General features: G+C 43.7%; 1 protein-coding gene across 2 annotated transcripts in view; it reads left to right on the forward strand.

Annotated features, from left to right (window-relative positions):
• The window catches only part of MAPKAP1 (MAPK associated protein 1), a 194,490-nt gene extending 191,909 nt beyond the window's left edge, over positions 1–2,581 (forward strand). For both annotated transcript variants that reach the window (XM_077283604.1, XM_077283605.1), the window contains one exon: positions 1,978–2,581. In XM_077283604.1, coding sequence (XP_077139719.1) covers positions 1,978–2,097 — 120 coding nt within the window. In that variant the 3' untranslated portion in view covers positions 2,098–2,581. The remainder of the gene's footprint in view (positions 1–1,977) is intronic.
• Positions 2,582–13,928: the final 11,347 nt, after the last annotated feature.

Consider the following 13,928-nt stretch of genomic DNA (forward strand, 5'->3'; position numbering starts at 1 on the left):
CCTTGTTAATTTAACTATTTCCCACGTGCAGCGTGGAGCAATATGTTTCTGTCCACTATACACACAAAACATCCATTAGTAAAACCATTGCCAACGATTTGTAAGCACATGCGTAATTGTTGTTTAGTGCACAGATGACAGTATGTGCGTTACCAGTCTCAAGTAGATGAACAGCGCTCCAACCAGGTGTAATCATCAAAGTGAAAAATGTATTTAAGCCATGGTACAGCAACGTTTCGACCAAAAATGTGGTCTTTTTCAAGCATACAAATCACCACAACATGCTGGCTTATATAGTGTGGATACCACGCAGGGCACCAATCAACATCCAGCCATCAAGTGCATAAAAAAAACAACACAAAATGTATATTACATAACCATACAACACCTACACAATGTTAAAAAACAATTCCCCATATAGGCAATGTAAATATATAGTCATATGCACACAAAGAATGATTTGTTTATCTTCCGGTCGGCAAATAGGAGAGAGGCATCTCCGTTTCCATAGTAATGTTCCTCCAATGTCCATACACATAAGGAAATCCGTAGAACCAATGGTATATCAGCATAATCCGGCGCCAAAAAGCACAGGTAGCCAATAGTAACCACTCGTATAGAACATGTTATCTCATATACCAATCGGACGCCCTGTTAAATAGTACCTCCATACCTTCATTATACACATGCGTCCGTAACCGGGATCTATTACCGGGTCATAGGCTCAGCCGGCACCGCAATGAGAGAGCGCAAGCGCACTATCAGCTAGGCACACCCACATCACATGACCGCGATGTGAGTATGTCCAGCGTCACAGCGAAAGCCACTCCCACCGCACGGCGCCCACATGACCAAGACTAAGACGGTAACCCAGGCAACATGATCACAAGCTATACCACCAAATCTCATGTCGCGCAGATACCGCGACATGTAGGTGCTCGCACATCATCCGTCCGACGAGCCCCCACCGTACTATACGAGGTGGACAAATCAGGCAGAGACGCGCGCGCAACCCCCAAGTGCGGATCTACACGACCGCGACAAGGTAGCAGCCTAATACCTAAAGGAAAACAAATTGACACAAGAAAAAACTTACAAATCTGAGAATAACATACATTTGTATTTCCTCAGTATTATTATTATTATTATTATTATTTATTGTTATAGCGCCATTTATTCCATGGCGCTTTACAAGTGAGGAGGGGTATACATAATAACAAGTACAATAATCTTGAACAATACAAGTCATAACTGGTACAGTAGGAGAGAGGACCCCGCCCGCGAAGGCTCACAATCTACAAGGGATGGGTGAGAATACAGTATGTGCGTTACCATCACAGGTCTGATCATTATTGCTCACATGCCTGAAACACGTTGCTTTTGGACGTTCTGACCCTTTAACGAGCCTATAGAAATAATCCAAACCAGAGTCTCCAACAAATAAGACACATCCATCTGCAGACATGTTTTGGGGTCTTGCCTCTCATCAGTGCCGAGTACGGTGCTTATTGGTTGGGTGAGAGGCCTTTGATGTTGGTGTAGGCTGCTAATGCTTCTCCTTGTATTGACCACAGGTGGTCTTATCATCCTGTCTGTGCACCCTGCGAATACCATTCAGCTGCTTGAAGTCGATGTGTAACCCTTTAATGAGTTTTACAGCATGATTGAGGATTTTAGCCAAGCCATGCTTTACACCCATGTGCACCAAGACCAGAATAGAGAGGGCAAGTGGCACCACTTTAACAAGTGCAGTCATACACCATGAAGGCCAACCTTATATGTGACCGTAATTTCTAAAGTCAACATCATTGAGAATTATCTTGTGGGATGAGTGAGACTGGAAGTGATGACAACTGCTTGGAGCACATTCCCTGTTCTGGGCAACGGTTGTCAATTTTTTGGATGGGGGTGGAAAAAAAAACAGAAAACTTTGTTCGCATGCTACGTTGAACTTCTTTTTTTCTTGATCTTCCCTAGGTTAATTACATTCTGGAGTCCCGGGCCAGTACAGTGCGGGCAGATTACTTTGCACAGAAACAAAGGAAACTGACCAGGAGAACCAGCTTCAGCTTTCAAAAGGAGAAGAAACCAGGGTAGACAGGAGGACAGAAGACGTAAGGAGAAAAGACTTGGTGGACACATGGAACCTCAGTGCTGGTCGCCCAGCCAGAGAGCCTCCTGCATCCTCATTGTAGAGGCACGGACGACTTGTGGCTATGAGGATGTATCATTAGTACCAATTTCTTATTATGTATGGAACAATAATTATCGTACCCAGCACGGGCCATTTTCACCTTTTTCGGTCTTGGTCTGTGTAAACAGGCTCAACCTATTACTATTTAATTGACTTTTCCAACTGTGTAACCGTTATTTACATGCTGAAATAATAACTGTTCGGGCCACCCCTTGAAATGAATGCAGAATCCTCTTCTAAGTAATGTTGTAGAAGAGGGGAGTATGCTGGAATCCCTGTATTTCCTTCCAAGGAGACATTTGCGCAATCACCCTATGTTCAGCGTAACAGGTCCAGACTGAGTGAATTTTCTCATATTGGAGCTTTTTAAATAAAGATTAGAACATATTGGTCTGGCTGGAGCTCAATGTGTAGACGGTCCTACTTGTGAGTGGGATGATCGGACTGTAAAATATTAGTGGTCTTTAAAGGGTCATGTCTAAACATAGAAATATCTTGACAATTAAAAAGAATTCTTGCAAAGTACTTGATACGAAAATAGCCAACACTGGGGGTCGCCCTGAAAGGATGTGGTTTTGCATTTCTCATCACCGTTGCAGAGCAGACAGTCATCAGACCTCATGCAGCCAGCCATATTGTGGCTCGGTTTTGTACAGAGCTATATTAGGATTCCCATTGAGATACATAGACATACAGAGGGTTTTTTCCTGTCTGATATGCATGTGAAAGCAAAAAAAAAAAAAAGTTGCATGCTTTGTAGCTTACTATATAAAGGCATACTCAGACTTGCCTTTGGGGGTCAGGAAATCCCCCTTTGGGCTCCTGAGGGGCGTAACAATTGTGATAGCAAATCGGGGCAGAGGAGGGCACGCCCTTATCAATGCTGTTTTTCACTGGATATGCTTCCTTAGATGCACATCCAATTGGAAACTATTGCAGAGCAGAGAATCACTGGCTACCTCCAACGCTTTACCTACACACACGCCCATCCTATCGGGGTCCAGCTGCAGTAGCTGACATTGCAGATGCCGCAATGGTATCACCGCATTGCACAATGGAGGCAGAAGGAGCTGCTCGTTGTGCGGTGGGAGTTGGAACAAGTGAAAGGAATCATTGGGATTTCTTTGTATTTTTAATTGTCGTGTAAAGTGTGCCACAATGGTGGATACCATACTGCATTGGGGGCAAGAGAGGGGGACATTATATTCTATGGGGGTCACAGAGGGAACGTTATGTATGGGAGCCACAGAAGGGGACATTATACTGTGTGGAGGTCACAGAGGGCACATTATACTGTATGTGCTTCACAATGGGGGACATTATACTATGCAGTAGTCATAGAGGGGGACATTTTAGTGTATGGGGGCTACAGAGGGAAACGTGTGCCACAGAAGGGGACATTATACTGTATGGGGTTCACAGAGGGGGACATTATACTGTATAGGGGTGACAGAGGGGGACATAATACTGAATGGGGCTACAGAGGGGAACATTATACTATATGGGGACATTATACTGTGCAGTGGTCACAGAGGGGACATACTGTATGGGAGCTTTATAGGGAGACATTATACTGTGTGGGGGTCAAAGAGGGCACATTATACTGTGTGAGGATCACAATGGGGGGCATGATACTGTGTGAGGGTCGCTGAGGGGAATATTATACCGTATGGGGGACATATTGTATAGGGGTCACAGAGGGGAATGTTATACTGTATGGGGTCCACAAGAGGGAATATTATACTGTTTGGGGGCCACAGACGGGTGTATTGTACATGATGAAGCCACAACAGATGACATTTTAAGCTTGTGATGCACCTATGCTTTGTGTGAACAAACAGCTTTTTCTGTCTCACCTGGAAAGGTGAATTCTTGAAGTCCTCAGGCTGCATAAGCAGTTGTTTAGCAGCATGGACAGATGACATTGGTGCAGCAAAGTGAACAGGATGCCAATGAATCTGCGGCACAGTACAGTAGACTCCTCAATCTAGCAGAGCCGACTAGATCATGAGACTCATCGTAGCAATGACACAAAGACCAGCAATGTAGCAGAGCTGTGTATATCAGGCAAGTCGCTTGTGGTGATATAGGAGAGTTGAATGTCGTAGCAGAACATAGCGGTACAGCAGTGCTGGTTGGATATGTCAGAGACTCACTTGTGAAGATTAGTGGAGTGTAGTACTATAGTCGGCGATTGTGGCTAACACACAAACTACCTGAATACTCAGGCAGCCTGCTGTCACCTGAGCCAGCCTATAAAGTCCCAGATTCCAGCTGATCGGTAAGGATCCTGGCATGGAGACACTGTGTGTTCTGCTTGTTGTGAGCTGGATAGTTGCATACTGCGGTAGTATGTTTCCATTAATAAAACCAGCTATTACAAGAGCGACACATCTACAAAGATATTTACGAACCCTATAGCAGCATGTCAGTGGTTTAATAACCACAACTTTGCTGAGAGATTCCCTTTAAAATGATCTTTCTGTTACTGATTTTTGTTGTGTATCATCCCCGCATGGTTACATTTCCTATAACTAATCATTACATTTTTTATAAAAATCCGTTTTTCCCCCTTTTGCTGCTCGTTCTTGTTACCACTAATAAAAGTCAACATGAAACACACGGGACTTGTATGGACGGAGCGTTTCTCTGTCATGACCGTTAATCTCTTTTTACGGAAGAGCTATGTTCTTTGGAGAAAGAGATATTATGAGGCATTTCACAGTTACCAGTCACACACCTGCTCCATGGCCGGACCTCTACGCTGAGTGTATTATTTATGACAGTCGTGGGCTATCGGGAGCCCTTCGCACTGTGCTACTAATCTTAATTACCGCACTTACGGCCCAGGTGCTGAGCATAAATTGGGCAGTTGTGGAGATGCCGCTATCGAATGCCTGTGACGACACCTGTTTCTTGCAGCGTTGACTTGCTCGTCTTGTTATTTTTTTGTGTCGGTGAGATATAAAAATCACTATAACTGCCCGGTATGTAGTGACATGATCATGACATTTGGCGGTACAATTGATACGTAGTAGGTGATGACTTCAGCATGGAGGAGGTTAACCGAACCGTAGCCCCATTTGGAAATAAATGGGTTAATTTATTCACCATAGAACTAAAGACGTGAGTTATGTAAAAAAAAATGAATGGGATTAGGATTGATTTAGTACTTACTGCAAGCTATTGTTTTCATTACGGTAAAGGATGGCTCAGAAAACTAATGAGATTTCTGGGAGATTGGGGTATAGCCGGCTGCACGTCCCAGTGGGTGCATGTACTCCTCGGACTAGGATGAGGAGGGCAGCCTGGTTGTCTTGGCATGGTTTACCAGTGTGAAGCGTTTTCCTATATTGCTTATGATATAGATACCTAGTACATAGCAAATATTAGAGAAAAAAATAAACGGACTACTTCTAAATGGGAGCATTCAAATAACACCGCATGAACCAGTCACCATCTGTACAATTACAGGTACAAAGTGCTACTGAGTGCATGGAAGAGAGAATAAGGAATAGGTCAATAAGTGAGGCGATAATCCAGTCTAAAGAAATGTGTTTTTAGGGCATGCTTGAAACTGTGGATACTGGGAATTAACCGGATTGACTGGGGTAGCGCATTCCAGAAAACTGGTGCAGCATGAGAGAAGTCGTGGAAACTCGAGTTGTAGGTTCGGATCATAGAGAATGTTAGTCTTAGGTCATTGACGGAACAGAGAGAACCCCCTGACTTTTTTTAGACAATTTTCTTAAAAGATCAGACAACATAATGCAGTTTCAGAATGGCAAGAAAATTCTGTTATAAATAAACAAATATAAAATATTGCCCACATAATAGCACCATTTGGTGCGCAAAGTTTGTAGAATCAAATAATACTTCGTTTAAAAGGGAATCTGTCATCAGGGTTTGCTACCCCATCTGAGAGTAGCTTGATTTAGGGACAGAGACCCAGATTCCAGCCATACATCACTTACCGGGCTGCTTGCTGCAGTTTTGATAAAATCACAGTTTTTTCTGCTGCAGATCTACCAGATGCCTGCTGAACTCTGTATAACCCCGCCCTCACCACAGATTGGCAGCTTATTGGCATACAGTTGTTGCCAAAAGTATTGACACCCCTGCAATTCTGTCAGATAATACTCAGTTTCTTCCTGAAAATGATTGCAAACACAAATTCTTTGGTATTATTATCTTCATTTAATTTGACTTAAATGAAAAAACACAAAAGAGAATGAAGCAAAAAACAAAACATTGATCATTTCACGCAAAACTCCAAAAATGGGCCAGACAAACGTATTGGCACCCTCAGCCTAATACTTGGTTGCACAACCTTTAGCCAAAATAACTGCGACCAACCGCTTCCGGTAACCATCAATGAGTTTCTTACAATGCTCTGCTGGAATTTTAGACCATTCTTCTTTGGCAAACTGCTCCAGGTCCCTGATATTTGAAGGGTGCCTTCTCCAAACTGCCATTTTTAGATCTCTCCACAGGTGTTCTATGGGATTCAGGTCTGGACTCATTGCTGGCCACCTTAGAAGTCTCCAGTGCTTTCTCTCAAACAATTTTCTAGTGCTTTTTGAAGTGTGTTTTGGGTCATTGTCCTGCTGGAAGACCCATGACCTCTGAGGGAGACCCAGCTTTCTCATACTGGGCCCTACATTACGCTGCAAAATTTGTTGGAATACAAACACATTATGCTGCAAAATCAGGGAACCTCTGCCATGTTTGACTGTAGGGACCGTGTTCTTTTCTTTGAATGCCTCTTTTTTTCTGCTGTAAACTCTATGTTGATGCCTTTGCCCAAAAAGCTCTACTTTTGTCTCATCTGACCTGAGAACATTCTTCCGAAACGTTTTAGGCTTTTTCAGGTAAGTTTTGGCAAACTCCAGCCTGGCTTTTTTATGTCTCGGGGTAAGAAGTGGGGTCTTCCTGGGTCTCCTACCATACAGTCCCTTTTCATTCAGACGCCAACGGGTAGTACGGGTTGACACTGTTATACCCTCGGACTGCAGGGCAGCTTGAACTTGTTTGGATGTTAGTCGAGGTTCTTTATCCAACATCCGCACAATCTTGCGTTGAAATCTCGTCAATTTTTCTTTTCCGTCCACATCTAGGGAGGTTAGCCACAGTGCCATGGGCTTTAAACTTCTTGATGACACTGCGCACGATAGACACAGGAACATACAGGTCTTTGGAGATGGACTTGTAGCCTTGAGATTTCTCATGCTTCCTCACAGTTTGGTTTCTCAAGTCCTCAGACAGTTCTTTGGTCTTCTTTCTTTTCTCCATGCTCAATGTGGTACACACAAGGACTCAGGACAGAGGTTGAGTCAACTTTAATCCATGTCAACTGGCTGCAAGTGTGATTTAGTTACTGCCAACACCTGTTAGGTGCCAAAGGTAAGTTACAGGTGCTGTTCATTACACAAATTAGAGAAGCATCACATGATTTTTCGAACAGTGCCAATACTTTTGTCCACCATCTTTTTATGTTTGGTGTGGAATTATATCCAATTTGGCTGTAGGACAATTCTTTTTGTGTTTTTTCATTTAAGACAAATTAAATGAAGATAATAATAACAAAGAATTTGTGTTTGCAATAATTTTCAGGAAGAAACTGAGTATTATCTGACAGAATTGCAGGGGTGTCAATACTTTTGGCCACAACTGTAGATAGAAAGCTGCCAATCAGTGGTAGGGGTGTGGCTGGACTACCTGGCAGCAGGTTTACTAGTCCTCTAGTGATAATTTCCTCCTAATAAAACTGGTTTGAAAAAAACTACAGCAAGCAGCCCAGTAAGTGACACATTGCTGGAATCATGGTCTCTGTCTCTACATTATGCTGCTCTCAGATTAGGTGGCAAAAATCTAGAAATAAAATAATGCTCCCATACAGGTTACATATAATGCTGAAATTCAAGTTACAGCCGAACATTACTAAATTCTTCCCATTTTCAGAGACGCAAATTCCATCCTAACCTGGTCATTTAGATTTCACCATAACACCATCCTCATCGTAACTAAAAGGGGGTCCAACAATTTTCGGATGGGGTTTATAGCATTTTTTGTAGATGCAAAACTTTCAAGGAGAAAATCCCGTTATCACTGGTAAAGTTTAGCTCCCCAGAATTAGGACTCTGTAGGGTCAATAATGGATTTTCCTGGTTCTGTAATTATCTTGTAAGATGAGGTTAGGACTCTGTGTTTTCAGAGGGTGGATATAAGTTTTACCAGTAATTATTGTGCACTGCTGCGAGGGTGCCCTTCATAGCGTCAATTCACACAGGACCTGTTTCGTTGCAGATTGTTGCAGTACTTGGCTGGGCCTGGAGCTCTCAGTAGAAGAATTTCCACTTTCAGACGGCGCCACATCTCTGTAATATCCTTGAGACTCGGCTAAATGCAAAGCTCTGAATCCCATAAGCCTCATGGGGGGGACGGGAGATGGGAAATTACACAGCTACCTGGTAATTAGCAAACTTAGGACTTATCTGAGCGCAACTCTTCTCTGTGCAACTAATTAAGACTTCAGTCGGCAGTGATTGCTGTCACAGCAGAACTCGCCCCGTGAAAACAACCTCAGCGCCTCGGGGGTTATTATTCCCTTCACACTCTGAGAAGTTTGTGCGCTGATGCCTGGGATACATTATATTAACCCCTTGGCTCAGCCTCGAGTTTAATAGGTTCTAAATGAGTACATTGTTGATTGCGTCCGCGTACGGCCTTAGTATTGTAGTGTGCGGCGTAATATCGGGACCATTTCACCTACGAAAATATCTAAATATCTGTTTTTCTACCCCATTGTCATCAAGTTCTCCATTAGAACAGCGCTATTCTTGTCCATTATTGTTCAGATAAAAGAGGTTAAAGTGCAATTCCAGATACAGCCTATGATCAAGGGTGGCGCTGTTTTTGGGGAAAACAAAAATCTTCCCTGTAACCATTAACAAAGAAAATGGGCCATAAAGATAAGATTGGGTTAAGTGTGAATTAGTCTCACTAGTAAAACTACCCTCTGTTAATCTGCATGGCGCAGGTGAGAACCATCGTGCAAGTACGTCTTTGGTACCGATACTTTTAATGCACCGAAGCAATAAAAAAAAAATTAACTGTACAAAGCATTTTGATTATGAATCCAGTACTGTTTTGTGTCTGCAGCTCATAAGTGGTTGTATGTGTTTCTATAGTTACAGACTACAAATATAGACCAGTGTAGTCAGATCCTGCAATCTTGCATGCGCTGTTCTGGCTGTCCCCTCCTTTGTGATAACAAATTTGGTGGGAGACCAGAAAAAAAGAATCTGACTGCAGGATCAGACTACATAATCTGTAAAGGGAATATGTCAGCAGGTTTTTGTCATGTAATATGAGAGCAGCATAATCTGCCATGTGTCATTTGCTTTTATGGGCCCGATTCATTAATGTCAGCGGTGTTCACGCCAGTCTTGATAAGGGTACATGCTGGAGTCAGACGCTCCAGGCTCATAAATCTGGAGGATCGGATCACCAGAAGTTTTACAGCAGTCAGGTACTGGAGTCAGATTTCTGGCGTACGGAACGCTGCCGTCTGTGGTGTCATCTCCTCCGCCACTGCCCCATCCTACCACAGCTCCACCATTTTCGGCAGAGCTTGGAAAAACTGTCGTGAAGACCCCAAAAGTCACAAAAGTAAGGCGAGAGTAAGAATTGGGCCTAATTTTTGCAACTTTGCACAGTTTTTACACTGGAATTCTGCTGTGAAAGCTTTGATGAATCGGGCCCTATGTCTTCTCACCCATCGCCATGCACGGCCAACCCTCAGGTTTTCTTGTGTGAACCTCATGAATTCAGAGATCGTGCACTAAGATTATGTTGTAAGTACATCTATAAACCCAATCGGGTTCAGCTCGTTCTTGAGCCAGGGCAACTTGATGGATGAACGCTCTTGTACAAGCCTAGATAAGTCTACCAGGGTCTTCTCCACCGTTATCTTTATAGTATCAAGCCATTGGATTGCTGGTCTTCCTCTTCCCCTTGTTCCCTCTTTTCTTCCGACCATGATGTCCTTCTCCAGTGATCGCTCTCTTTGTATGATGTGTCCAAAGTAGGCAAGTCGTAGCTTGATGATCCATGCTTCAAGTGACATGTCTGGCTTGATATGTTCCAAGATTGACTTGTTTGTTCTTCTTGCCATCCATGGTATTGGTGACATTGGTGACATCCTTCTCCGGCACCACATTTCCAAGGTGTCGATTCTGCTTCTGTCTTGTTTCTTTGTAGTCCAGGTTTCACCTCCCTATGTTATCAGACTATGTCTTGCCATGACATAAAAAGCTCAAAAAATCAAAATGAACCAACAAGTCATCAATCGTCGCATCCATTGTGGAAATCGTAGAAGTTAAATGAAAAAAAATAAAGTATCAAAGAAAGTGGCTGGTTTCTAGGATGAGATTCTCCACATGCTATTAAATCACAATTTTAAGACCATTCTGCTGAAATTGCAATTCAATTGTTCCTCTTCACACTTCAATTAGAGGTCTCAGAGGGAATTCTGCCAGTAATGCCCTTCTCCTTCCTTCCTGCCACATTTTGTTGTATTACATGCCATTCTCAGTAGCCAAAAATGTATTTAAAAACTAGAAAAAAAATTAAGGGATTATTCATTTCAATTGTACAATTTGCAACCAGTTTGGTGGTAAGACTGGAATGTTGAGTGAAGGAAATTCCCCGTTCTTCACCTTTTGGGGTCATTTTTTTTTCTCTTAAATGTATGTCTTTGGGTGCAAAAAACATTTATGCAATTGGGTTTCATGAAAAATGTTGCTTTTACAGGCTCTTTGTTTCTCAGCACATTTAACAATGAAGTTGTCTTTGATCATAAGTCAGCTGAAAGGAACTCAGAAAAAAAGACAGTAAACAAGTAAAAAAGAGTAAACTCTCCTGTCCATCCGATCTCACTGATACATTTTCATTAAACTCATTCTACAGCCGACAATAGACTGAGACTATAGTACCAACATTGGGCACCTCAGCCATAAAAGAGGGGGTTTCATGTACCCCATTGGAATAAGACCGATAGAGATAGCCAACAACATCGTTCTGCTATGTCCATCAGTCCTGTAGACTTCGATTGGAGTGACCGTGCCTATGCTTAACTCTAGCTCTGCGGTGCCTATGCTTAACTCTAGCTCAGCGGTGCCTATGCTTATCTCTAGCTCTGCCATGCCTATCTCTAGTTCTGCCATGCCTATCTCTAGTTCTGCTATGTCCATCAGTCCTGTAGACTTCGATTGGAGTGACCGTGCCTATGCTTAACGCTAGCTCTGTGGTGCCTATGCTTAACTTTAGCTCTGCGGTGCCTATGCTTATCTCTAGCTCTGCCATGCCTATCTCTAGTTCTGCTATGTCCATCAGTCCTGTAGACTTCGATTGGAGTGACCGTGCATATTCTTAATCTAGCTCAGCGGTGCCTATGCTTATGTCTAGCTCTGCCATGCCTATGCTTGACCCTAGCACTTCTGTGCCTATGCTTGACTGTAGCACTTCTGTGCCTATGCTTGACTCTAGCTCTTCCGTGCGTATGCTTAACTCTAGCTCTGCTGTGCAGTTGCTTAACTCTAGCTCTGCCTTGCCTATGCATAACTCTAGCTCTGCCGTGCCTATGCTTAATTCTAGCTCTGCCGCGCCTATGCTTAACACTAGCTCTGCCGTGCATTTGCTTACCTCTAGCTCTGCTGTGCATATTCTTAATCTAGCTCAGCGGTGCCTATGCTTATGTCTAGCTCTGCCATGCCTATGCTTGACCCTAGCACTTCTGTGCCTATGCTTGACTGTAGCACTTCTGTGCCTATGCTTGACTCTAGCTCTTCCGTGCGTATGCTTAACTCTAGCTCTGCTGTGCAGTTGCTTAACTCTAGCTCTGCCATGCCTATGCATAACTCTAGCTCTGCCGTGCCTATGCTTAATTCTAGCTCTGCCGCGCCTATGCTTAACACTAGCTCTGCCGTGCATTTGCTTACCTCTAGCTCTGCCGTGCATTTGCTTAGCTCTAGCTCTGCCGTGCCTATGCTTAACTCTAGCTCTGCCGTGCATATGCTTAACTCTAGCTCTGCCGTACCTATGCTTAACTCTAGCTCTGCCGTGCGTATGCTTAACTAGCTCTGCCGTGCCTATGCTTAACTCTAGCTCTGCCATGTGTATGCTTAACTCTAGCTTTGCCATGCATATGCTTAACTCTAGCTCTGCTGTACCTATGCTTAACTCTAGCTCTGCCGTGCCTATGCTTAACTCTAGCTCTGCCATACTTATGCATAACTGTAGCTTTGCCTTGCACGTATGCTTAACTCTAGCTTTGCCGTGCATATGCTTAACTAGCTCTTCCGTGCCCATGCTTAACTCTAGCTCTGCATTGCCTATGCATAACTCTAGCTCTGCTGTGCCTATGCTTAACTCTAGCTGTGTCGTGCCTATGCTTAACTCTAGCTTTGCCATGTCTATGCTTATCTTTAGCTCTGCCGTGCCTATGCTTAACTCTAGCTCTGCCGTACCTATGCTCAACTCTAGCTTTGCCGTGCCTATGCTTAACTCTAGCTCTTCTCTGCCTATGCTTGACTCTAGCTCTGCCGTGCCTTTGCTTGACTCTAGCTCTGCCGTGCATATGTTTAACTCTAGCTCTGCCGTGTCTATGCTTAACTTTAGCTCTGCCGTGCCTATGCTTAACTCTAGCTCTGCCGTGCCTATGCTTAACTCTAGCTCTGCCGTCCCTATGCTTAACTCTAGCTTTGCCGTGCGTATGCTTAACTAGCTCTGCTGTGCGTATGCTTAACTCTAGCTCTTCCGTGTCTATGCTTAACTCTAGCTCTGCCTTGCCTATGCATAACTCTAGCTCTGCCTTGCCTATGCATAACTCTAGCTCTGCTGTGCCTATGCTTAACTCTAGCTCTGCCGTCCCTATGCTTAACTCTAGCTCTGCCTTGCCTATGCATAACTCTAGCTCTGCTGTGCCTATGCTTAACTCTAGCTCTGCCGTCCCTATGCTTAACTCTAGCTTTGCCGTGCATATGCTTAACTAGCTCTGCTGTGCGTATGCTTAACTCTAGCTCTTCCGTGTCTATGCTTAACTCTAGCTCTGCCTTGCCTATGCATAACTCTAGCTCTGCCGTGCCTATGCTTAACTCTAGCTCTGCCGTGCCTATGCTTAACTCTAGCTCTGCCGTGCCTATGTTTAACTCTAGCTCTTCTGTCCCTATGCTTAACTCTAGCTCTGCCGTGCCTATGCTTAACTCTAGCTCTGCCGTGCGTATGTTTAACTCTAGCTCTGCCGTGCCTATGTTTAACTCTAGCTCTGCCATGTGTATGCTTAACTCTAGCTCTGCCGTGCGTATGCTTAACTGCAGCTCTATTCAAGCTAAGGACTTGGGGGCCCGTTCTCATAATCGTTGGGGTTCCCAGCAATCAGATACTGATCAACAATCCTTTGGATAAGTGATAAGTTGTGATCATGGCCATTATCTCTGTGTTCCTATTTCAGGGAGAACTAATGTTTTCTCTCCTGCCTGCAAGAATTGGGTTCAATGGCAAAAATCTCTGATCATAAGATGAAGCGGAAGGATCACAGTGTGCCATAATCTTTACTAAAGGACCTGTTATAAAGAGTAGATTCAGTAGTGATCCCATTGCCGAGACCTTGATCCGTCGTCATCATTAATGATGGCAGATAATTCCCGATTCTCCTTTTTCCCTTGTGACCACA

The sequence above is a fragment of the Ranitomeya variabilis genome, chromosome 2, assembly GCF_051348905.1.
Source record: "Ranitomeya variabilis isolate aRanVar5 chromosome 2, aRanVar5.hap1, whole genome shotgun sequence".
NCBI lineage: Eukaryota > Metazoa > Chordata > Amphibia > Anura > Dendrobatidae > Ranitomeya > Ranitomeya variabilis.